At 38.3% G+C, this 25,731-nt stretch overlaps 1 protein-coding gene across 38 annotated transcripts in view; it reads left to right on the plus strand.

Annotated features, from left to right (window-relative positions):
- Nucleotides 1-25,731, plus strand: part of LOC119545705 (casein kinase I) — a 32,851-nt gene that overhangs the window by 305 nt on the left and 6,815 nt on the right. For 3 of the 38 annotated variants that reach the window (XR_005219124.1, XM_037851482.1, XM_037851488.1), the window contains exons 1-5: nt 18,614-18,693; nt 18,991-19,199; nt 21,918-21,995; nt 22,183-22,293; nt 23,444-23,610. Coding sequence is in view for 35 of the 38 variants with exons in the window: in XM_037851482.1 (XP_037707410.1) it covers nt 18,647-18,693; nt 18,991-19,199; nt 21,918-21,995; nt 22,183-22,293; nt 23,444-23,610 (612 nt within the window). In the remaining 3 variants the exon portion in view is untranslated. Of the gene's footprint in view, nt 1-245; nt 560-1,380; nt 2,527-9,141; nt 9,271-10,401; nt 10,740-18,603; nt 18,694-18,990; nt 19,200-21,917; nt 21,996-22,182; nt 22,294-23,443; nt 23,611-25,163; nt 25,316-25,731 lie in introns of those variants that run through there. The other 35 variants (XR_005219125.1, XM_037851480.1, XM_037851491.1 and 32 more) reach the window with 26 other exon arrangements.

Consider the following 25,731-nt stretch of genomic DNA (forward strand, 5'->3'; position numbering starts at 1 on the left):
ATTGGCTACGACAGACAACGGTATTTTATACGGTATTTTTATTTCATAATTGAGTTATTACACCCAAATAAACAAGTCCGCGGATAAGATATTCCTTTGTTAAATTAATATTAAAGCAAATTAAGAAAAATGGACTAAAGAAAGCCAATTAATTTACATAATTTGTGTTTGATCGGTAATCAGTATTTAATCGGCCTGCGGCATTTCTTCAGTTTGCCATCACGGTCATACCCCGTCTCAGTCCATGTTCGAGTGTGTGTGTGTGTGCAGGCAAGGGAAAAAATCGCACCATTTTTCTCGTGCTCTCTTGCGTGCGTTTTTTGGTCTTTCGAGGACAGTTTCGTTGGAAATCAAACAAACAAGAGCCCAGCTAAATATGTAAAAAGTAGTGCATTAAGTAGTTAACGAGAAAGCGACGAGCGCACAGCTGCAAATCGAGTTGCAAATTGTAATATTCGGTCCGAACGTGTGTAACTGTGTCTGTGCGTGCGTGCGTGTGTGCGAGTGTATGGGTGAAAAAATGAGGCGTAGTGAAAATGCGTGCAAAACTGTATAAAAGGTAAATCGGCAGTAACGATTTGGCTAATTAATTAGGCCCGCAAGTTGATCGGTTGCGTACGAATCGAAGCAAACCAAACAAAATGATGCGTTGGCAGAAAGGCGGCCCATTGAAAAAATATGGCCAAAAGTCGAGTAGTTACACCCTCTCCCTTTTTCCCCCACTGTCGCTCGTTCTCTCTTTCTCTCTGCCACTCTTTTTGGCCATCGCCGCTTTGGCTCTTTTTTGCATCGAATAACAAAACGTGAAAATTTATAAAAATAAACGAAATCACGTACGGAAATATTTATTTCGGCCTTGCGGCCAAAGTGTTTTTCCAAAATTGTACATGGCGCGGGGGGAAAGGGCTGCTAATTGGCCTAATTCTGTGACATTTCCGGATTTTCATTGAGTAGCCTCAATAAAAGTATAATGTATCTTTCATTTGAAGGACTAAATTGTTAAAAGTTGAAAGTCGGAGGTCAATAACAACACTCTAGAAATTAAATAAAAATCAATGAGAAAAAGCAAATTTAGTTTGCGCTCTCCTCTTAGTGTGACCAGCCTGCGCGCGCGGGCAGGCCAAACATACCAAAAAATACCAGTCTATTGAATTTCTTTTGTTTTTACAGTCAGAAAAAATTTGATATGATGTGATGATCAATTTGAATATTATATATGTCATTTTGGATCAGATACAAATCATTCTCCATGTCAAGTAGGAATAAATATAAAAAACATTAGACCGCGGTGGGAATTGGTTCCGAGCTTTTGTTTTAATATTCCTCAGCTTTCTTTATTTGTTTAGCTTGTCTTAAATGATCTTATCTTCTATTTTTCAGATTGCTATGATATCCAGGAGCTGAAGCCATGTGCTATAAGTGTTTAAGCGTGCAACTGACCGGTTAAATTGTCCATAACTGAAATTTAACTACACCTTTAAGCAGCAGCAGAAGCACTTTTGCCTAAAATGTCAGCCGCCTCTGGGAGGAATAAAAACATAGCAACAAACTGAATGAATACAATTCGGAGTTTCAGATTTGTTGTCACACAAATTGTTGGATAAAATGTGCAAAAGTGTGTTTGTCAAATTGTTTAGCCAAAATTATTTGTTTACCTAGTTATTCAGCGTAGCTCGAGACTGTATTCCTTTACTCCCAACAACAACAACAACAACCACAACACACACACCTGGCTAATTTGCACCGGAATCTAAAGAACTGAAACCGAAATTAAAGCCCAAGTTCGATCAACGGATTAGCAAAATAGGAATCAAATAATTCTACGATAAATAGCCCGCCTTTTGACATATGTACACATAAATACACAACAGCACATACACATACACCAAAACAAAAGTTTAAAATTAAAAACAAAAGGAGATATAGCAACAAAGCTGAAAATTCAAGGAGATGCTGCTCAAATTTCATACTTAATGTCAAACAACAACGACGACCCCACAGCTATAGCAACAACAACAGCAGTTAGAGAAGGCAAAGGAACAACAGGAGTAACTGTAAGCTAGCGAAGAGAGTGGAGAGACGTGAAGAGACGAGACGAGCTTATTACACACACCTGTCGTCGTCGCCCAGTGGGAGAAAGAGCGAAGAGAGCGGCGGATCTCCCGTGTGTGTGTTATTCGCATGCGCGAAATGCGCGGACGCTAAGTGAGTGTGAGTGAGTGCGCGTGTGCTAGTGCACGTACGTGCGTGCGTGTGAGTGTGGGCGGTGAGGATAATTCGCTCAATTCGCACGCATCCCACAGATCTTGCAGATCCTTCAGTTTGCTTATCAAACCGAACCCGCATTTCGGATCAAACCAATCGCCAATCAGCAAGAACAACTGGAAGAACTACACCTACACAAAATCAGCAGCGGCAGCCGATCAAAATTCATTATCAAAATTCACGGAAAGGCAATCGACTTCTTGAGTCAAGATTCAAGCGAAATTAGCTAGGCGAAATGCAGCGACGAGAACGGCAAGCAAGGTGAGTTAAGATTGTCTAAAATTCAACCGATTCCCAATTTAATTTTAAATATAATTCACAAAGATACTTGAAGGGATTACTGTCACTTGTAGCTTACTATCTACTTTTACCTTAAGAATCTGAATCTGAATGTAAATCTACAAAAATACAAAACCTTAATATGTAGATCGTAAACAAAATTTACTTAAAAAGATACAAACTATTACAAGTATTAAGTTAACAATTTGTTATCATATGACCTTTAATCAAGTCAGTTCTTAAGTTGCCTTTACAAGTGGTAGTAACATCTTAAATAACGCAATGAAACCCATTCTTAGCACCGAATTCCTCACAGAAAACCAAGAAAAGCTAAACTTGACTGGTGGTTTCGGTTCCTGGCTATGAATCTGAGGCCTTGGCCCCCCTTATACCAATATCATAGTTCAAACTCGAAACCTCGAACCCAAGCGACCCTAAAATTGTGCGTAGAAATTCTTACATTTTTGCATTGATAAAGGCTAAGAAAACAATTCTCTTAGGGTTTTTCCCACAAATTTCCCAAAAGTGGTATTTCGGTCATATTTTTATAGCGATAAGATTATGATTATGACGGAGGATGATTGTTTGTCGATTTTATAACTAAGAAGTGTAGATTTTCTAGGAAACAGTAAATTTTTTTGGCTTCGCTGTTATTGAAAACTTCCTACCGCGAATTCTTCAGCATAGTTAGAACCAGAGATAATGTGACTTAAATTCCGAAAAATATCCGAAAACATTGTACATAAAAGTGTAGCATCATGATTAACAGAAATGTAGATTTATATTAATTTCCTAGCGAATACTGTACATTGCCAAAAGTTCAACCATCAGTTGTGTTTTACGTTTCTGTTGCAGCTTTTTTTTCTGCCAAAAGATTGTATTTTTAGCAAGAGATGTTTCTATTTAAACTTGTGTGTTTGATTTTATTTTATTTTCGCAAGTGTTTCTGCTGCTTTTGGTTTATGGCGTCTGCTTCTTCTCGCCTCTGGCACGCCAGCCAAATTAGAAGGGGGTGAATGAAATGGGTTTCCAATCCAATCCAATACATAATACCCGCATATGTGGATGCATATTAGATGCCCTCGGTGTTTGTGTAAGGAAGCGGGAAACGAAGTGCACACAACTCACGCACATTATAAATATTTTATAGGCATTTTAGTTGATCGGCCTCCTTGTGTCAGGCCGACGGAAGGCACCTTTTTCGCCTTGAATGTGGGTCCAAAGTTGTCGTTGCTGATGACCCTACCTCGTGCTCGCTTTTATTGACGTTTCTAGGTTCTTGTTGGTGTTTCTAGGGTCTTCCTGCGACTTTGTGTCTCTGTATTTTTGTGTTTTATAGTTCTTTATGCATACATACGAACGCACATTTGTTTGCCATTGGGTCTTCCCAATGTTTGCTGTCCGCATTTTCGGGTCTTCCAGCTATATTTAATCACACAAAGCACTTGTTTGAACGTCGCTCATCACGATTCCTCCGAGGTAGACGATTTTTGGGGGTAGTTTATCGGGGATTCATTAGATGACCTCGGGGAATTAAATGCTGGAACAATATATGATAAGCTGGGGAGTCTTTAAAGAAGACTTTGTAGATCCTGAATCCTTTAGTCCCAGTAATAAAAGTGCTGTTATGATTTATTTACAGCTTAGGAAATTGAACCCTTAAAACGAAAGGGGAATTAAAAATGCTTGCTGACCCGCTCCAATTGAAGTAGGTTAGGTAATAACCGGTGATGATTGAACCTCTTTTTCACCATGTTTTTCCAACAAACAGTAAGAAAAAGCAAAACAGAAATCATGTTACAACATTTATTTTACACGCCACTGGCGGCGGTATATATAGAAAAGAAAACGGAAAGCAGCTAACCAACCTAAACTAGCGTAATTTTGTTGCTAGCCAACCAACAAACTTACTCATACACATCTAAGTATTCACATTTCCACACATTTTAGATGGAGACAGCGAATGTAACGTAAAACAAACTTTTTGTATTACTTTTTATTATTTAATAGCCGAGCTGTTATGGAGAAAGGGGGGATGGTGAGGCAGGGGCCACGGGGATAACCTAAATTCACAGTTAGAAACGAGAACAACAAGCAACATAACGTAGGCCGCCCTGCCAGTGTTGCCACCTGCCACCCATTGGGCAGGAATTACAGTCAAACTTCCCTTGGAAAAACTAGCATTGTTGGAATATCTATATTTTTTCCAGAAATAATTTTAAATCAGATGATATTGTAATATCTAAAACTGGAACTTATGATTATAATTATAAAACATTTGGTAAACAAAACTATTTTTGTGGCCGAATGATTACATAATCTTAGTTACTTCAGAATATTCAAAATGATCTTTTAAAGTACAGTTCCTCTTTTGATTTAACATTGTTTTTTTTATCAAGGTAGTTTTACTTAGGGAACCTCTACTTTATCGAATGGGGAGAGAGGGAACCGCAGAAAGAAAGCCAAGTTGCGTGCTGCAAAAAAGTAGCTCCAATAATAACACAAGAAAAGCGCTGATGAAAAGCGAACGAAAGCGAGAGGATAACGGTGGGCGGTGGTCTGGGTTGGGTGACCAGTAGCAGCAGCTGTGGGGCCACATAAAAGCAAGGACAAATTGCGGATTTAGCAAAAATAATGTGAATGTAAGAGCGAACACACCGAAATAAAAAAGCAAAGCACAAGTGACCCATCAAACATCCGCGCACACACCACGCACTACTTACCGGTGACGTCATTAGGCTGTTGTCGACTGTCAATCGCTGGCTTTTCTTTTTTCCTCTACTTTTTTTTTTTTTTTGCTCTACAAGTGAGTGAATGGGTAAGACTGCGTGGGGGTGTTTCGCTCTATGTGAGCCATAGAAAAGACCCCGAACACATTGCTCTCTGTGAAAAAAAAACCATGGTCTAAAGACCCTTCAGGCATTAAAAAATTAATTTCTTCTTCAGTTCGTTTTATAGTACAAATTTAATTTAGTGTAGAATGGATCAGAGGTCGGTTCCGCCCTACTTTAACTTAATGTATAAGTCACCCACTAGTTTTAAATTACCTTCATGTTAAGAGCTCTAAACTTAAATTTATACTTCTAACTAGTACTAAAATATCTCACAAATTCAAGAAACACTAATCAGTTAATCTTATCTTAAATGACTTTACTAATTTTGCTTAACATTATTTTTTCTACTAAACATACGATAATTATGACCAGCTCTTTGAAGGATTAATATAATTGTTAGCAATTGATAAGAAATAGGCGGTTATATCAGGGAAACTTTGTTCTTTAGAAAATGCTGCTCTTTCATTTTGCAATTGAGCTGAATGAAAATGCACAAAAAGAGCAACGTCAGCGAAAGCAGGAAAACAAAAACCAATAGTGTGAAAATTTCATCTAATTAAATTAGATGCTCGAGTCCCATACAGGAAAAGAGTGAAATGGAGAGGGGGAGTGCGCGTGGGTGAAAGTAAAAGCCTGTCAAACAAATCGATGGGATTTCACATACAAACAGCTGACACAAAGCTTTGACGGAGCCTCTTTTTTCTCGCCCCTTTTTATTTTTCACCGACATTTGCGGTTGGATCATTTTAAGCCTTCGGCAATGAATCATCAGGTAATTCTGTCAGATGGTCGGGAACCGGAATCAAGAGTGGGGTCCTTTGGAATTGGGACAAAAAAACAAAACGGGGTCGAGTGGAGCTTAAACAAAGTAAAATATTTTCGTATATTTATACATAAATTGTGGCACAACTAACCTTTATTATTCTTCTGAAAACCGAAGTGCTGTAAACGGCGTTTAAACCTTCGCATAAAACATGTTTAAAGGAATCTAGGCATCATCATTTGATTAAAAAGCCATACTACCATAAAATTCTTTTCAATTTTCTCACTTTTCAGTACTTAAAATTTCAAGAGCAGCGTCATGAAGAAAATGAAAAGGGACAAGTGCTGTTCAACTAACTCGGCTGGCTTAAGTTCGCCTTTATATTTTATCTCGGCGCCCCTTGAGTCTCCCCCAGCGCTCTATTTGCGTTAATTTTTCATCTTTGTCTCTATCGCGGTGTCTGGAGCCGTGGAATTCCTGGGGCGGAGGGGAAAAGCGGACAAGCAGATTAGACGTGGCTTTGGAGGGGAGCCTAACAAGTTGCTCAGGTCAAGTCTGGTTTTTGTTTGAGTTCCTTTTGTTTCCACCACACTCATTGCGTTCTTTTCTGCGATTTTTGCCGGGTATTTCTCGAGTGTCAGGAGTATATGGCAGGGAAAAACTTTTATATACGGGAACTCCTTCATTTTGAAATGGTATATAATATTCGAGAAAAGTATATGTATAACCCTGACTATAAGGCATTTAAACTGACTGTTGGTGAGGCGAGTCCATCAATCAATTGGCTAAAAACCAAAAAAAAAATTCTGAATATTTCCTCTAAGAGGTTAAGATATCATCCCGTTTAAAATCTGAATAGGATTCTCTTCAGTCAAAACCGTTCACTTAATTTTTTGTGTTTGCTGAAGAATAGGCGACACTAAACTGTGTGTCCGAGAAAGATTTCAGTCATGTTTAATGAACCCAAAGAGTCGGTTTTGAACTCTCCCCTATGGCTCTGTCCTTCTTCGTCTCAAGATTGTCTGTCGTGTATTTCTTCCACTTTATTGCTCTTGCGTACTGATAATTAAGCAGCAACTGGTTTTTCCTTGTGCCATTGATTTGGTTCTTGTGTTCGGCTCTTGTGTTTTCACTCATAATTGTTTTTAATTTTCGAAAACAAATAAATGTCGCTGGAACAGCAAACATAAATTACATTTTAATTAATTAATTGCCAGGCCACCAAAGAAAATAAAGACCAAAAGCAACAGTAAAACCTATATATATGTACACTGCCTGTGGATTCTACAGTCATCTCCCCGGCATTCGCCATCTCTGTCGCGCCTCTGCAATTGAGGTCAAATGCGTAGTCGCATATCAACTGCAGCAACCTCCGTGCGAGCTGGAGAATCGGAGAGAGGAAGCTCAATAACCCCAGAAACTCCAAGTTGTTGCTCGAGTTTTTTTTTAGCTGTTTCTTTATTTCAATAATTACACCACCAGCAGGGCCTATCGATGTGCAATTTAAAAAAAACACATCTGATTGAAGGTTAAACCACTTGAGAGCCTTAACTAAATATTTAATCATTTAATTATGACCGGCGGCGGTATCGATATCTATGCCTAGCGAGATAGTGTGTTGTATGCTGAGGGAAATAAATCTTAAATTGATTTGTCTAGACTTGTACGCTTTCAAAAACAAATCCTTAGTTTAAATCTTCAGCTCTACTTTGATTTATGGTGTGAAATTAGTTAAATATAATAATGTTTTGTAAAAGTAAGTCATAAGAAGTAAAGAAATAATTTATAAAAAGGAAAACATTGACTATTATCTCGTTGAATAAGGGTAAAATGCAAATAATGCGTATATTTTTTCTACAGATATTCACTACCAATCCCACTGTGCTAATTCCAGGGGATTTCTGTTAACAGACACTGTTATGGCAGCAGGCATACAGCTGTCTCGCTTATCGCCGTTTATGCATGGCACTGCTGTATGAGTCACTCCCTCGCGGACACCACCTCCCCATACCACTCCACCCCTCCACCACCCTCTCGCTTGCTCTTACTGGTATTGGTAGCAAACTCCACAGTTGCGACTGCGCTCCAAAGAAATCTCCATTGAGGTAAAGCCATAGATCGTAGCCTCTCTTTTGCCGGCTTGGTTAACTTATTCCGCTTCTCGTTCTCCATGCTCCACTCTCCAATCTCAACCTCAATTGTGAGTGAGTGTGAGTGTGTTTGACAGGTGCGTTTTGTTTGTGTAACGAGTTTGCTTGCGATAGTTTCTCGGCCTGTGACGCATGAACGCTACTTGTCTCTGTCACTCGTCATTATCAGTTTGTATCTCACTCTCGCACCTCGATGTTGTTGTTGTATTTCTCCCCTAAAGTGACAAGAACAAGAACAACATCCAGCAGCAGCGGCATGAACAATAATTACATACTAATACAAACTGCTCATTTGCCGCATTTTCACACGCTCACAAGTGTTTTTACCTCGCTCCCTCTCTCGAGCGTTGTCCTTCGCTCTTTCTCCTACACCGAGAGAAATTCAGGTAAATATATTTTTCATATTCTCGATCGAATAGGTTTTTGGTTCAAAATGAGTTTTATTTTGGAAAGCCTTTTTCAAGAAAAATATTTTAATTTGCAAGAGGTTTCCACACATTTATCCATCAACTAAATACCAGGTTCGAATGCCACCAAGACTATAAATTTGTTCTAATTTTTGCGTTTAGTAAATTTTAAGTAGGTTAAAATAAAATAATGATTAACTGCATACAGTGCTGAAGCCTGTATCAATTTAAGTGTTAATCGCTTGTATTATTTTAGAGAAACAAATTAGGAAGTACACTTAAGAGCGCATAATTAAACATATTTTATTCGTGATTCACAGAATTGATCTTCACATGTTATACCGAATTTTTTCGCTGTGTGGGGGGTTCTCTCGCACTCTCTCTCTTTCTCTCCCGCTGCCTTTGCCATCGCGGGTTCTTTGTGCGGGGCTCATTTGATTTTCGATCGCTTGGCGCGGCAGTTGTCATTCCGTCTCCTCCTCCGCCGTACTTGTTTTTTCGCAACTCTCTCGCAAATCTCGCGGTGCGCTGCGGGTGTCCACTGCAGTATAGTATATTTGTGAGAATTCGTGGTGTGTTTTGTTGTACGCGTTAATCGCTTTATCGCTGTGACGTTGAATAAATTGTGTTTGCTCCAGTTTCCTTTGGAAATGATTTTGAATGCAGTGCAGCCACGTTTTTCATGCGCTCTTGTTGCTTTGGTTCATGTGTGTGTGTGTGAGTGTGTGTCAAAAGTTGGAGAACAAAATAAATAATGGACCTGTGGAGCATAACAGAAAAGAGTTGTGCCTGTCAAACTGTTGCTAAACACCTCTGCTATCTGTATCTCTATCTCCTTTGGCTTGACAGTCTGCCACAACTGGAAAATTATCTATCCTCTCTTCTCGCTCAGCTGTGTGCGTGTGCCTGTGTGTATCTTTTAGTTTTTTTTAATCAGCTGTGTCTGTGCTTTATTTTTCCATCTTCTGCACAACTTTAACGAGTTTGGTTTTTTTCCCCTTTCCTGTTGTGTTTTTTCAATTTTTTTTTAATGTTAAGTACTATTCTTAGCTCGCTCGCACTTTTCTTCGTTTTGCTGCACACTTTGTTTACTGTGTCTGTTGCTTTTGTTGCTTTGGAGCTGCCTGTTTGTACACCGGCAACATAAACTGGTTTTTCGAGTTATTTATGACTTTTTTCCACAATTTATTTTGCCTGCCTTTTTGGTATCTGTATCTGCTGGGTCTCCCTCTGTCTCCCTCTCTCTCTCGCACTCCTTTGTCTTTCAGACTTTTGACCTGCAAAAGAAAAGTAACTTAAAAAAAAAGAAGTGTTTAAAAGCAGTTTGTTGGGGGCGCTTGGGTCTCCGGCTTTGGCTTTAATTTCGTAATGTGGCGAAAGTTGAGCGGATTTCTCGCATATTGCAGCATATTTTCTGATCTTTCTTCACTCTTCTCCACCCTCCGTTCTCCTCGCCCTTGCTCGCTCGCTCACACGCACACACAAAGACAAAGCGCAGCGGATATGGCAAATTAAAAACATTTTCCAGTTGGGATTTAATAATAGTACGCAAAGAGCAACACACAAAAATAGTTATGATAATAGTAATGCTAATAATAATGAAATGTGCTTCGAGTGTAATGAAAAGAAAGCGGAAAAGTGATTAAAAAAAATATGGTTGCAAAGTCAAAATAAAAATTAATGTTTATTTGTTAATTTTCAAGCTAACCAGATGTGCAATAATTGTGCTAAAATTGTGTAAAATTCAAGCCATGCAGCTAGTTAAACACTTGTAAAACAAAGCCAGCAAAAATATAAATACACGTTCTCAAACACAACAGCATTAAATCAGCAGCAGAAGCAGCAATAACAACAACAAGTAATACAACAACGTAGAGTGAACGGCCGCAGAGTCAACAACAGCTGCTCACGGTTTGAGAGCTACTGGGCGTCGGTGATCCCCCGCGACGCTCTTCCTCTTCTCTTTCCACGGGATTCCATGCATGAGGCCCTTCTCGCCGTCTCTTTCGCACTGAAAGCGCCGTTCTACGGAGTTCACCGGGTTAGTTTTCATAAATGTATATATTTTTTTTTATCGCGTTTCCCTTGTTGCGTTATCCACTGGTGTTGAACACATGTTAAGGGCTCAGTTTCGAATGACTCGAAACGGAAGGGTTGTGGGAACTATCTGGGAAACGCTGCGTCAGTGTGACCAGTATCGTGTTTATCGCAGAAAAGTACCCTGGAAATGCAGATATTACTTCCAGTGACTAACCATTATGTGTGGTCAAAGGCGAATAAACGATATATATTAATTTCTCCAGATATAAAAGTCTTTGCTTAAAAAGCTATCTTTATTTGTATTAAGCCGGCCACTGTGTTACTTAATAATGAACTGTGACGTCTAGGCTAACAAATCAGTATTCATTTATTCGCCATTTGTATTTCGCAAAAAGTGTATGTAAATAAGAAAACTAAACAGTCGGGTCTCCAAAGTAATCATTTGCAAACTGAGTTTTCCACTCTTCTAAAAGTTTGAACTTTCATAACATTAGGTTGAAATTTACTTTATATCCAAAGAATTTTCTGTACTCATTTTTTTGTTTGACGACTCACTGTCTTTGAGAAAATGCGAATGCGGTTGACTATTATGCAGGGCCACACTGTATTGACTTTTCCCGGCCTTCAGTTTGGCAATCGACTGACAGACATGCCGATTAAAGATAAATAAGAAAAAGCGTAAAAATGCAATTGCTCAAATTGCATTGGCCGCGACATTGAACTCGGCTAGAAGCTGCAAACATTGCAGCAATAAAAAAAGTCAAGAAAAAAGAAAAATGAAGGAAACCAAACTTTTGTTGGCAACGCAAACGCACGTGAGGTTTTTCAATGTCGAAAAGCCACGCCCCCGTCAATCCACTAACGCCCAACCAGAGCGGAAGGAAGGAATCAAGCGTAAATAACGGCAAAGCAGGGGTGAAGGAGACTTGTTGGGATTGGGGTTATCTCGGGGTCACTCCCCACCCCTACCAAACGAAACGAAAGGTTGAGCCACGCAGGAAGAAAACACTAGAAATCAAATTACCGACAATTTCACAGACCCACACAAACTCTCCCACTAAGCAAACCCAAACGATCGGGGTCAGAAAAATAACCATAAAAGATCAAGATAGTTTTAATATTATTTATTATAATTATAGCTAGTAAAATGGAAGTTTCGGTAAATGTTTACACTAAAAAACTAGAGATCTCCCAAAAATCACTTGTGTGAATAGTATCAGGTTTAATTTAAAGAACAATTTGTTTAAATTACCATAACTTAAGAATGGATTAGATGCACTTAAGAAAGATATTTAAATATTTACAAAAAAAAGTATGTTTTGGTATCAGTCTATGGTTTTTAATCGATTTCGATAGAACTTCAATTTATTTAAGCCTGGAAAACAGAAACCGCACCTGAAGTGTGACATTTTCTGCTAGTACTCGAACTGCATCAGTAATTGGAATAGTTGGTTCGGTGCGGTTTTTAATGCTGCCCAGAGATAGTCTATATCGTTTGACCTCTGTAGATCCCATTTACATGGCTTTTGGCTTTTGCACGTGTCCGAGCTGAGGCTAAACTAATTAAGGCCTACGCCACAGAGGCACACAGATACGCAGCGCAGATGGCCCACAAACAGGATCTGTGTGTGGAGAAGAAGAAGGAGGGGAATTGGATTTCATATTCAATGTTAATCTAACATGCAAAGGTCAATCGGCCATTGAAGCGCCCCCATACAGACATAAACAGCCACATCCATACGAACATACACATTACGGACATTGTGCACTTTTCAGTTAGAGGCTGTGGCGTTGATAGACTACGTCGTCAATGGAATTGTGTTGTCTCTGCCGCTGGAAGTGGAAGTGGGCTGGGTGACGTGCCAGCCCAGCCCCAAATCTGGCGGCACAGTGGATCGATTTCGCCAATATTGGTGGGGATGTAAGGTATTAACTGCCAACGTAAGATCCTACTATAATCCTGGGTGATTATTAGACGACGGATTTTATGTGAAATCAATTCAATTGTATAAGATTACATGTTAAAAATAACAATGTTTTCTCGATTTTTTATATTTTCCTAGCTCTGTTGAGTTGTCATTAAAGTAATTTAGTTAATCGTTTAATATACTCATTGGTGGTTTTGAATTGTAATATTGAAAAGCCTTTTAAAATTTTTATTTTTGATTCGCAATTTATTAAATAGAGATACGACTTTGGTTTACTTCATCTTTTTTAATTAATTCCGTAATACCACCCACTGTGCAAGGTGCAGTGGCGCTTGCATCTGTCTCTCTCTCCCTTCCTTCCTCCCCTCTTGGGTTGTGTCCTCCCACTTTTGAGATGTGCTGCGCCCGTTTCCCACTCTCTTTCACACACTTGCCACTCGTTCATTTCGACTCGCTATTGTCTGACGTCGCTGCTAATCAAGGCGCGCTTATCTAGCCAACTTGTGCGTGCTGTGTGTGTGGGTTCTCGAGTGGGTTGTGTATGTGTGCAGCTAGGCTCTCCCGCTCTCTCCGCTTATCAGTGCTGATAGGTCAGTTGGTAAGGGGGGGGGGGGTTGGAGAGATGGAGAGGAAGAAGAAAGCACGAGTGTGTACGCTCATTTATGTTATGCGAATCAAAGTGCTTCCATTGTAGTGGTTTTAGTTGTTGTTTTTGTACTCTCCACTCTGCCGGTTTGGCTTTCAAAACGTCAAATGCCATTGAAAATGGATATTGACACGTTACGTTATGTCGTTATGCTGGGCGTTATAGCAATTCGATTACGATTCGATTACCAACGACAAGGCAACATCGCATTAATAGCAACAATCCAAAACGCATTTGTAGCATATTGCCAATCAATCTGATTCATCCATATCGCCAATTAATGTGCACTTTTGTTTTCAAATTACTGTGTGCAATTTGAATTAAGTAATTTCCTTAAGATAGACAGATGAAGATGTAGTTGGTTTAAAGATGAAGTTAAATAAGTAAAAGATATACATATTTCTGATTTAATAACTTTCCGTTCTGTAAGTTTTTAATCAGCTACTCATAAAGCTAGAAGTTTACAGACAAGTCTTTAAGTGCAGTTATGGCTTACGAATAAATATGATTTATATTATTATATTATAGTAAATATAAAAAAATATACAAAGTATTTAAATATTTATCTTATGTGCTTAAATTTACTCTGTTATTAGAGTATTTCCTATTCGGATGTTTGGATTTACTTGTACCCCTTTTCAATTGATTTGCATAATTGAAATTCAATTGCTCGTGCTGGCAATTGTAATGAAATTGTTTGTTTATATAAATAGAAATTATAGCAACAAATCAATTGTAAGGTATTGGTTGGAAGAAAAAAGGGGAAAACAAGTGCTGCATAACGACACATAAATCTCCAGCTGATAAGGCCCCCCACCCATACACTCAAACTCAACTTGTATGGACACACGCACTTATCACTCGATTATCTTTATCATTTGTTTATTTTTAAACGCCATTTGCTTTCTTTTGATTGCTTATGTAATTTCCCACCAAATTTTTTGGTGAGTACCACCTTTTGGTTTTTTTTTGTGGCTTCTTGTTTAAGTGGCTTTTCTGGGCTTTAATTGAATTTACAATTATGCGAGTTAGTCACAGTTTCGAAGTCACCTTGGTGTCCAATCAATATTCTGACAAATTGGGAGAAATTCCTTTGCGGTCTCATCTTGCTGTTTTTCGTAGAGGTACACAAGAAAAAACAAGGAAGAACGCTATAGTCGAGTACCTCGACTATCAGATACCCGTTACTCAGCTAAAGGAACCAAAGGGAAATGGAGATATGCAAGCAGCAAAGCGAGATTTAAATGCGCCACCTACCGGCGGAAGACAGATTTAAGCATTGTGGGCGTTAGGGTAGGCGTGGCAAATTTTTTGTTGGATCAATCGATAGGCATTGACGAGACCAATACATTTCAGTTAAAATTTTTAATCTAGCATACAAATTGTGGGCGCCACAGGCTTGGGCGGTTTGTGGGCGTTAGAGTGGGCGTGGCATATTTGCGTAACAAACTTGCGCTGCGCACAAGGCTACGGAATCTAAATTTGAAATCCCAATACTCTATCTTTGATAGTTTCCGAGATATCCGCGTTCATATTTACGATTTTTTGAAGTTTGTGGGCGGTTTGTGGGCGTTAGAGTGGGCGTGGCAAACTTTTTTTTGGGTCAATCGATAGGTATTGATGAAAACAATTCATTTCAGTTTAAATTTTTACTCTAGCATCAAAACTGTAGAAGCCACAGTTTTGGGCGGTTTGTGGGCGTTAGAGTGGGCGTGGCACTCTACTGAAACAAACTTGCGCTGCGTAAGAAGCTCAGGAATCTGCTCGCCAAATCTCAATAGCCTAGCTCTCATAGTTTCCAAGATCTCAGCGTTCATCCGGACAGACAGACGGACAGACGGACAGACGGACAGACGGACAGACGGACAGACGGACAGACGGACAGACGGACAGACGGACATGGCTAGATCGACTCGGCTAGTGATCCTGACCAAGAATATATATACTTTATGGGGTCGGAAATGCTTCCTTCTGCCTGTTACATACTTTCCGACGAATCTAGTATACCCTTTTACTCTACGAGTAACGGGTATAACAAGGATGATGTCGTACTAGAAAGATTCTTTGGTTACTCATGCTATTTTAATTAGATTTAATTTAAGCCAATTTCCAAAACTGTCCCAAGAATGTTTATACTATTGCAGATGATCCATGTCATTGCAATATTTCAATTGTAAAGAAATGTATTCGACTTTAAACAAATTTAAATTAAAATATTTTTCTTAAGGTGTAGTGAATGTTGTTGTCACTAATGTTGTGGAATTCTAATAATGATTTTCCACTGTTTGCGGTTTCTTCATTTGCCACCATCAGCACAGATTCTCTATGTTCCCCGTTCTATTTCTCTCCATTTCCCCGCCCTTTTTTCTTTGAGTCGGATTTGTGTTCAATTTACACTTGATTTATTTATGAGCCCCACACAGATACGGATAAGAGTGTCCCACAGATACAGACACTCATACTCACACACGCCCCTTTATTTGGGGGCTGTGAATGGGTGAGTTTGGTCAACCCACCTTGTGCATAATTTTATTTTTAGCTTATGGCTTATTTTTAATTATCGATTTTGCTTTTCTCTGCGAGCAAACGCAGCAAACAAAATACAGGAATTCAAAGAAATGTTTGTTCTTGTTTTTCTTAAAATTCACTTTTCTCGAAACGGGTTTTTTGGCGGTATTTTATTGGGGGAATCTCATTTGGTTTCGCAACAAGTGTTAATTAGTTTTGATGCCGGATGTTATGTAACACTCTTATCATGAAGAAATGGACCAAATTTTACTTTCATGAAAAAAAATTGAAAATGTAACTCTCCAGATAAAGGATTTATTTAAAGATATTAAAAATACTTGCATACTTTGTAAATTAACATTGGATTAATTTGAAAACAGTATACATACAGTTATCGAATGCTTATTGAGCTGTGCTTATTAACAAGGAAACCGCTTTGCAAGACCCCAGCTGCGATTTGCAGCCGAGAGCCTTTTTCTCACATTCTGATTCATGAAAAAACAAGGCAATCTTTAAGAACAACCAACAACCGGCAGCGACAAAATGAGAACCCGTTTCCAGACCAGGCCACAGGCAGCAGTGGCAAGAGGCAGAGTGCCCCGTAGAAAGCCAAGAAACCAAACCGACCCCAAAAAGTAATGAAAACAAAAAAGAATAACAAAAAAACATTACGCGGAGTCCAACCGAATAAAAATGGTTTTAAGTGGGGAGCCAGAGATATGTATATGTACCAAAGAAGTAGAGGCAAACGGCGATCGATCGATGGACATTCAGCCATTTATACGTTAATACCCGTCCATATGTACACAGAGAGACACACTTGTGTGTGTACTAACATGAACCAGTTTTACCCCCAGGATATTAAGCCATAAAACAGTCTAAGCAATAACAAGAAAAGCATGAAAAATGAGACTTGCCGAGGCAATGAAATACCCTAGGAAAGCCAGTCAACTAGAAATACCCGACTAATTAGTAATTGATTGATGAGAGACGTTTTGTTTTCATTTCGTACAGACAAATGTATCATACACTTTAATTAAAAGGTGTGCTGTGTTTATTTTATTCAAATGTTCTTGATCAACAGGGGTTTCCCTATCTATAGAACCAAAACAGTTGGATAATCAAGATATGTTTTTATAATCGATTGTACAAATTATTTCCTTTAACTATACCACTTTAAACAACTTTTAGGTGTACCAATCCTACGGTGCAAGTTTTTATGCAAGTGTCCAGCGTGTTTTTTATTTTTTTTCGCCAGGTTTACGAAGAAGGAACTTGTAATCGAAGTAGAACTCGAACTTGTTTCTGATTCAATCGACGCCTGATCAATCCCCTTTGCTCTTGCCCACAGCAATTTACTCTTTAATTGTTATCGGCGGTTTTTAGTCTTTGTGATTTCTTTTATACAGCCCCGCTTAACGGTACAATTATCGGTTGTGTGTATGTTGTTTTTCCATCTCTTTCGAGTTTCGCAAAAAAAAGAAGAAAAAACTTGTGGGCAGATAAGATTTTCCGACTCCCGTTCGCAGCTGGCAAATAATCGAGGACCGGCAGACTGATATTAGATGAAAGCAGAAATTATGGTCTTGAAACGAGTGGGAATACCTAATAATTTCCTGTTAATCGTCTCGGGTGAAGCGGGAACCAAGATTTTGAGTCTCCTTTCATCAGATAGCCAATTGAACAACAACATACAGCTTACAACGATTTAACTATATGTAATTTGATTTGGTATTGTATGGGATCAGCAGTGGTAATAACTTAAAGATTGGCTGCGCAAGACTAAGATTGATAGGTGTAAGATTGGAATATTAGGATTCTACTATTTATTCTGACCCACCCAACGATTAATAATTGTTTTCCAAACAATGGGGTTTCGATTTTCTATGTAACTGTAGTTTAAATGTAATAGGATACACAACTTGACCCACTTTCTTAATAATCAGCAAAGGTTTCAAATCGATAATGGCCTTCTATTTGCTATAAACAATGTTACCTACATTTTGGTTATACATCCTACTCTATCCAATTTGTCTTGGTAATAAATCAACTTATCAAAAAGTTCGATTGTAGGCGAACTGATAATCATATCTTTATTATATTTTCCTTTACATTGTGTCTTATTTGCCACATAGGAGTGATTTTCCAGTGATTCACATGCGTTACATTATATTTGGGAACAAGACCCGTTGTAAAATATCTCCGCACTTACAGAACACCACTTAGTAACCCTTAACCCAATTAAGCAATGATTAACCCCGACGACATTGAACTAAATTTTGCAACAATGAAAAGCATGAGAAAATAAGAGATCTTTCAGTGGCCACACCCATTCGGAACTGCAACAAAGCGCAAAACCTTTTGTCTTAATCAAACATAATTCCCTTGTCTGGCCATGAGTCACTCCACTACAATCCACTCCACTCGACTCGACACTATACTACTCGAAATCGCTGCCCCAACTCCCCTAGAACCGTCACGCCTCAGTGGGCTCTCCGGACATGTGGCCATAACCAGCAGCTAGTTCTCTATTCCCTTTGCCAAGAGCCCAGGTAAACAGAAACTCACCTGGCCTACACAACTCGATTCGTATCGAATCGATTTTTGTGTTGCCTGAAAATGCAAAAAGTTTCTGTGTCATTGTCCTGGGTCTTTTTTTGTACGGGCACTAGAATAAAAAACTTATTTACGAGTAGAGTAACGCCCACTTGCGGAACGACAATATCTTTTTTGGTCGAATAGGTTTTTGAACTTTACCACCTCAATTTCCGTTTGTAGACAGTTTAGATCTGGTATACCCGGGCCTTTTTGGTCTTTCAAAATTAAATGTTGCGCAAATATTTAACCCTACAAAAATATATCAAGGAGGAAGAGTACGTATATTAATTTGGAGGTCCTAACAGCTGAAGATAACCAAGTAGAAAAGCTTATGAAACTTAAGACTATAGCGGATTATGGAACAATTAGCGCTATATTTTGTATTCATGTATGCTTGATAACTAATGTTGGGCACACTAGGACACAAATTTCCCCCGACTTTAGCTATTTAAGAGTTTTAAGGCCTACATCAGGTGGTTGCGTTTGCCTGCACCATCCTCAAGACCCGTGAAATGTTTGTTTTTATTGCAATCAACTTGTCACTAATCGATTTCCGTTCTCTTTCTTTGCAGTGGCGGTGGCCCACAAACGACAACTGCCGGTCCATCCGCTGGTAATGTGGCAAATGCCACCACAGCCCTAGCCGGTGGTAAAAGCTCAAGCAATAACATGTATTCCACCCGCCAATCTGTAAGCACCACAACCGGTGTACTTATGGTCGGACCAAATTTTCGCGTCGGTAAAAAAATTGGCTGTGGTAATTTTGGCGAATTGCGTTTAGGTAAGTAAAACGTAATATATTTAAAATAAGACAATCAATCGATTTGAATGTTCAAAGATCATTTATGTATGTAGAAAGTTGTGAAATGTTACAATCATGGTTTCCAAGGCATTATTTGTTAACTTAAAAGATTGAACTTTAGGTTTAATAAAATATGTAGATCGGTACATTTTTGGCTCAGGGGTTTTCTGCATATTATTTCCATCGTCACTTTGCTTTACTCAATATACCAGCAATATCAGAAATGAGTCCTTGAATCGTTTTAAATTTAAAAGGATCCAATATCTGATGTGTTTTGAGGAAACATTTTTAAAAAGTTCTCGAAACAATGTGTTTATGATTCCAAGCCACACTTCGTACTACCCGAAACTCCATTAACCATTTCTCTTACCCATTTTTTGCCTGTTGGCATGCAAATAATGTTGCGTTTGGGGCTTTTGGATCTTGATTTTTTCGTTGGCCACTTCCTTTCGTCGGGCATTCCTTCCCGGGTCTGTTAACCACAATGGGAACAGTTCCCCGCTCCTTTTCACTGGCGGCAAAGAGTGCACAATACAAAAAAAGAAAAAAAGAGCCATTCCATTCCGCCATCTGTTTTCTTGGCATCGTCGTTGTCGTCATTTTGGCTTTGTTTGCTAAATGCGCTTTTATAAAGTTGTTTCATACAGGTACCCGCCCCTCCGCCCCTTTTGTTTATTTTTTATTTTGGGGCCTGCCACTTCCTTTTGTGCATTTGTTGTCACATTGCCAACAGGTAGTACTATATAGTCAAGCTAATTCTCAGCCGGCTGTGGCCAGTGCCGCCAAAACTGTAATATCTCAGCGCCCTCATTCTGTCTCTTTCTTCGGCCCCTCAGTCCGTCTCTTTCAGCCGGTCTGAGCCGTGCTTTTTCTTTGTTCCACCTCAGCATCTCGAGACTGTTTGTTGTGGGGTTTTTTCATGACTCATTAAGCCGGACAGCTTTGATAAAAAGCAAAAACAATCTAACTTGAATGCTGTATTTAATTGGCTAATTCGTATTGCCTTTTCAAATCATGATAATCGCACAGTTTGAGAGGTACTGCTTGTATCCACTCGGTAGGGTTCAATTAAAATAAAATTTTAAATTTGTTTCTATGACGTCGCACAGTCCATTTCATTTCGCTTATGATATCATTTTTATTAATTGTGGTCTATAAATATCTTACGCCAAGTATGTGTTTGTTTGCTCTTTTCTTTTGTTATTAAATCAGATTAGTGCTGACGCTGAGATAAAAGCGAAATGTTTGGGCCTTTTAAATTTGGGGCATTTTCATTTTCTCGAATTGCAATCAAAATGACATAATTTCGTTTTTCATTTTGAGCAGGCCCGTTTCTTTTGTGTTGTTCGCCCATTTCAGAAACGAGAAGAATAAGAATATATTAGAGAGGCAGTTGGGAAACCAGAACGTTGACCAACCTAAATACTTTTCCGCCTCTTTTCTTAGCTCGTTTTTATGGGCGCCTTGCGTGGGCGTTTCTCGTTTAATTTTGGGAACTCTCGCTTTATTTTTGTTTAGCCCAGCACGCCCTTTATAAAATGTGTTTGTTCCTCCTCGTTGTTTAAGTTTTTGTGCGCTGTTTTATTGTTTATAGCGCGCAACGTGTTTTCAACGAATCTTTTAAGGTTTGTTTTTCATTTTTTTTTTGCGCGTTTTTGTACTGTGATTAATATTGTATATTGAGTTAGGTCACGGTATTTGTTGATGATTTGCACAGGGGTTGGGTCGTAGGGGTTTACTTTAGGGGCCTTATAGGCTTCTCGTTGAAGGGGCATTTTTTTGAAACTATGATCTTCAAAAGTTAACTGACTTAACAAAAAAAATACTTTTTTATCTCTTTGGAAAGTGCATTTCAATATGTAAAATCCTGCTAAAAGGGTTTTTTCAGAACTGAAGGTTGAGGCTATTAATTTGCATGGACATTCCATAGAAATTTATAATAGTTTCCGGCAGACTAGCAATCTCAATAAATTTGCCTTTGTAGACAAACGATTTCAAGATCAACAAATTATTGTTAATTTAGCACTTTTTGCCAAAGTGTTCCAAGAAATCGGCAAACAAATGCTTTAGAGGGGGCGTGGCGGGCAAAGGGCGTTTTCTAGCATGTAATCAAAATCATGCGGTTTCCCATCGCCATGTTTATATCTACATACATACATACATCCATGTGTATTTGTGTGCGGCGACTCTATCAACGTTTTAATTTTGTGTCTGTTGATAAGCAACGTCTGTCTCACCCATCCACCACCCACCCAGCCAACTCATAAAAACCCAACCCAAGCCACCCACACATTCTCGGTGGGTTCTCTCACCGCCTTTCTCATGACATAATTTCGCACATGAGCGCACTGTTCGCTGTTGACATTTTCTCTCAGCTTCTGTCTGCGTCTCCGTCATGTCGTCATATCTGAAATGCAATTCTCAAATTATATACGGCCTTGTTCTCAATTACACTTCCGAAAGATTTTCTCTAATCCCATCCTAAAATTTGTATAAGCTATTAAATGCTTTAACCAAATAGAGTTTAAGAGCTAAACACTTTTTAAATTCAGATTTGAGCTCTATTAAAAAATATGTTATCTTGAGATAGTAACATTTCAGTTTTGAAGAATGTGGTTTGAATTCTAAAGATGTTTTTGAGAACAAGAAAATATATAAGTGCTGGCTTCTTACTTTTATTTTTCCCCCTTTGGTTAGGTCGTCGAATGTGTTGCTTTGGTGGTGTTGGTGTCGGAGGGCGTAATGGGCGTGGCACTGCTGATAGCAGTGAGACAGGTAAACGCGGTGAATGCATGCGAATCGCGATAGACTATCATGAGCATGTAAAATTGTATGTGCGTAAAAGTCTCTTCTTTTCTAGTTAAAATTTTGGTATTGCAGTTTGGGATTTTGAATTGATTTTTTGTCTTACTTTATAACTATCTTCAGAAAAAAACCACTAACTTATAATCTTCCTTTGCAGGCAAAAATCTTTACAACAATGAACATGTAGCAATAAAAATGGAGCCTATGAAGTCAAAGGCTCCGCAACTACACTTAGAGTATAGGTTTTATAAACTATTAGGATCACATGGTATGTAAACTATCGATTTATAACACTGCAGTCTGTTCCACGATCCAAACCTTAAATTTTCCCAAAGCTGTCGTCCCACTTTACACTAACAACTTACTAACAACCAAAGACCTCTGCAGGGAAGATAACTTAAATAACTCTGAAAAAGTACAAAAAGTTGTACAAAAAAGTTTTGGTATTACCCAAGCCGGTCTCTTTTCCCAAGTCACACTCTCTCCCCACCTCTATCTTTTACTAACATAAAACTACTGAAAATAAAATAGTTTTGCACCGTTACCACCAGTTGATTAGTTTCATATAAACAAAGAAATATATATTATCATTTTTGTACAACACTTATGGTACCTCGCAAGTGTTAAACACATTGCGAAGAAAGTATACTACGAAAAGAAAAACATGAATAGATTTTCTCAAGCATATTTTCGGAGGTCGGTCGGTGCCGGTGAGATGAAAATTGAAAAATTAAAAACTGTATAAACACCACGTTTTGTATATTGTACGTCTGTAGTGAAGCAGCTCAGGCTGCAACTGCAACTACTGTTATACCCGCCAATGTAAAACAGCTCGAAAATCACGAAAATCAAATCACTATATATATTCCCCACAATATATATCGATTTCTCAACTATTACCCAACTTTAAATTAATTAATTCTTGTTTTATTTTTTTTTTGTTTCGATCCTCCGTTTTCAATTGCTTTTTCTAATTTGTTGTTTTTATAAATATATTGCTCTCGTTCCTCCATTATTCATCAACTACTACAACAATAACTACAACACCAAAATATATTTGCTATGAATAATTGAACAAAAACACCGATAAATTGAAATTTAAACCCGAACCCGATCATCATGCGCCGCTCTCTATCTTCTATCTATATATTTTTCCCCGTGTCTGCTGCAATCAACCACAACATTACAACCAACTCGAAATGAACTGAACTGAATTGAACCAACCTACCTGCAAACAACCAACTACAATCAACTGTTGCATAATACATTGTGATGCCATGTTGCTATAACATAATGCTATGAACCAACCCCTCACTCACCATCCCCATCTATACTATATCGGACCCCAAATCGGAATTGGAATTGGATTCTGTGTGTATCTGAAAATAATGCGATATGGAATCAATATCGAAATGCAGCCGATAACGCCCCAGATGGCATACCACGCATTTATCATTTGGGCACTTGCGGTGGCCGTTATAATGCCATGGTTTTAGAGTTATTGGGATTATCATTAGAAGATCTCTTCAATATTTGCGCCCGTAAATTTTCACTTAAGACTGTATTGATGATAGCGAAACAACTTGTAAGTGTGGCAAACCACTAAGAATGTAAAAACATCACCAAAAGTTGTTTTTGGCGAAAGTAAAGCGGGTTTCACTTGATTATAATAGTCACATAAATGTATGGAAGTACACAATTTGCTATAACAGAAAAGCCAGTGCTCACTGCATTTTATGTTTTTGCTTTCCTCATTTAACACATGATGCTAAAAATTGTTAATAAAAGCGTCCTATATAACAGTTATATCTCGTGAAATCCGCCAGCATCTCGTCCATAAACCGATTTTTAAAAATTTCAATTTATATTTTGAACCAAAAGTGTCTCAACGGCTAAAATGTAGGTTTCCTTATTATTTTTTTTTTGATTTCGTATGTTTTGGAATTCACGCAATGAACGTTAGTCAAGTTTTTAGTTTATTGTAGATATGTTGAAAATATAGTAGAAGTAATAATACTTTTATGTTGCAACTTCCAATATTGTTTAACGGATCTGCAAAGAAATTATATAAACACAAAATGCAATCCCTCAAAAGCATGTTAACAAAGAGTCGTATAGATTATATAAATCAAACACTTATTTGTACATAAACCATTAGGGAACTTTTCTTCTATTGCATTTTCAAGGGAATACAACTGAAATAATGCTATTATAACAGTTTCGTTGTGTTGAACTTGTCAATACTTTACTTCACTATGTTTTCATTTACCAAACTGACTTTTGTTTTCGCTCTTTTTCTCTTTGATAAAAAAGTGCATTGTATATAATTTAACCAAAACTACTAACACAGTTGCAAAAGATCTATCGAACTAGTTATCGGAATTCAGAGAATCCCAAAACCTGTTATACACACCACACACACAACCACCAAGGAAAACTACTCTAGTGTTAAGATTTAGTTGTAAGCACACAAAGAACTGTTATACCCGAGTTAAAGTCTCTACTGGTTAGGTCAAATATGAGGTACGGAGGAGGAGGATGAGTTGGTAGGTGAGTTCCAGTCTCCAGGTTGGTCGTCCAGCAGGCTTTTCCTTGTGTATATGCTTCGAGAATCTCTATTTTTGTTGTTCTTGTTGTGTTTAGCACAGTTGCCCGATAATGTATTTATACTTTCGCTCGATCTCTGTCAAATGAAAGGTGGTAATATCGTAAGACGCGCTACACTAACCTCCAAAACATGAGCCGTAACTCCATCGCTCTCTACACATCACTCTCCCACTCTGTCTCTCTCCTTTTTGTTGTGTCCGACCCGTCAAATTAATAGAAATGCAGCTTTAAAAAAAAACAAAATGATATTGAAAAAAAATATATTTTCTATTTTGTATCTCTCATCTTTCTTTCTTCTCTCTCCCATCTCTCTTTTTATCTCTTGTTCACCAATTTTTTTTCATAAATACAACAAAAACAACAATGAACAACAAATCGAACAACCAAAAAACTTTTGTGCGCTGTCCAACACTCGAATAAATAATAAACACTCGCTCGCTTCCTCAAAACAAAATTCCATGTCAACCCAACCAACCAACCAACTGAAAAAAAAAAATCGACCACTCAATCAATCGATCGATCAATCGATAGCAGAGGGTGTACCAGAAGTATATTACTTCGGCCCCTGCGGCAAATACAATGCTCTTGTTATGGAGTTGCTTGGTCCATCACTCGAAGATTTATTCGATATTTGCGGCAGACGTTTCACTTTGAAGAGCGTTCTTCTGATAGCTATACAATTAGTAAGTACTACCACAACAAAATCCACCAAAAAACAAAGTTAAACAACGCAGCAAAATCAACAGATATCTGTAATCAGCAAAGTTTTCCCAAGCACGCGCATAACTCTGCACATAATCACATTCACAACACTGGTAGATGAGGCCAAAATTAACCAACACTAGTACTAAGACTCAAGATCAAAAGCACTTTTTGTTTGTTTTGCGTGTGTGTGTGGGTTGGGATGTGTATCTGCGTTTTTATTAGGGTTGCTTGGTAAATAATTAGCTTATAGTTTGAACTATTTTATTTACTATTTATCTGATGTTCATTACTAACAAGAAACCAATAGGTTGCTGCCTCTCTCTATCTCGACTCTCTCCGACTCACTATTTCTGTCACAAATTGTTGCCGCCTGGTTGAGGTTTAATTTGTATCT

Source organism: Drosophila subpulchrella, chromosome 3R, assembly GCF_014743375.2.
Source record: "Drosophila subpulchrella strain 33 F10 #4 breed RU33 chromosome 3R, RU_Dsub_v1.1 Primary Assembly, whole genome shotgun sequence".
Classification (NCBI taxonomy): domain Eukaryota; kingdom Metazoa; phylum Arthropoda; class Insecta; order Diptera; family Drosophilidae; genus Drosophila; species Drosophila subpulchrella.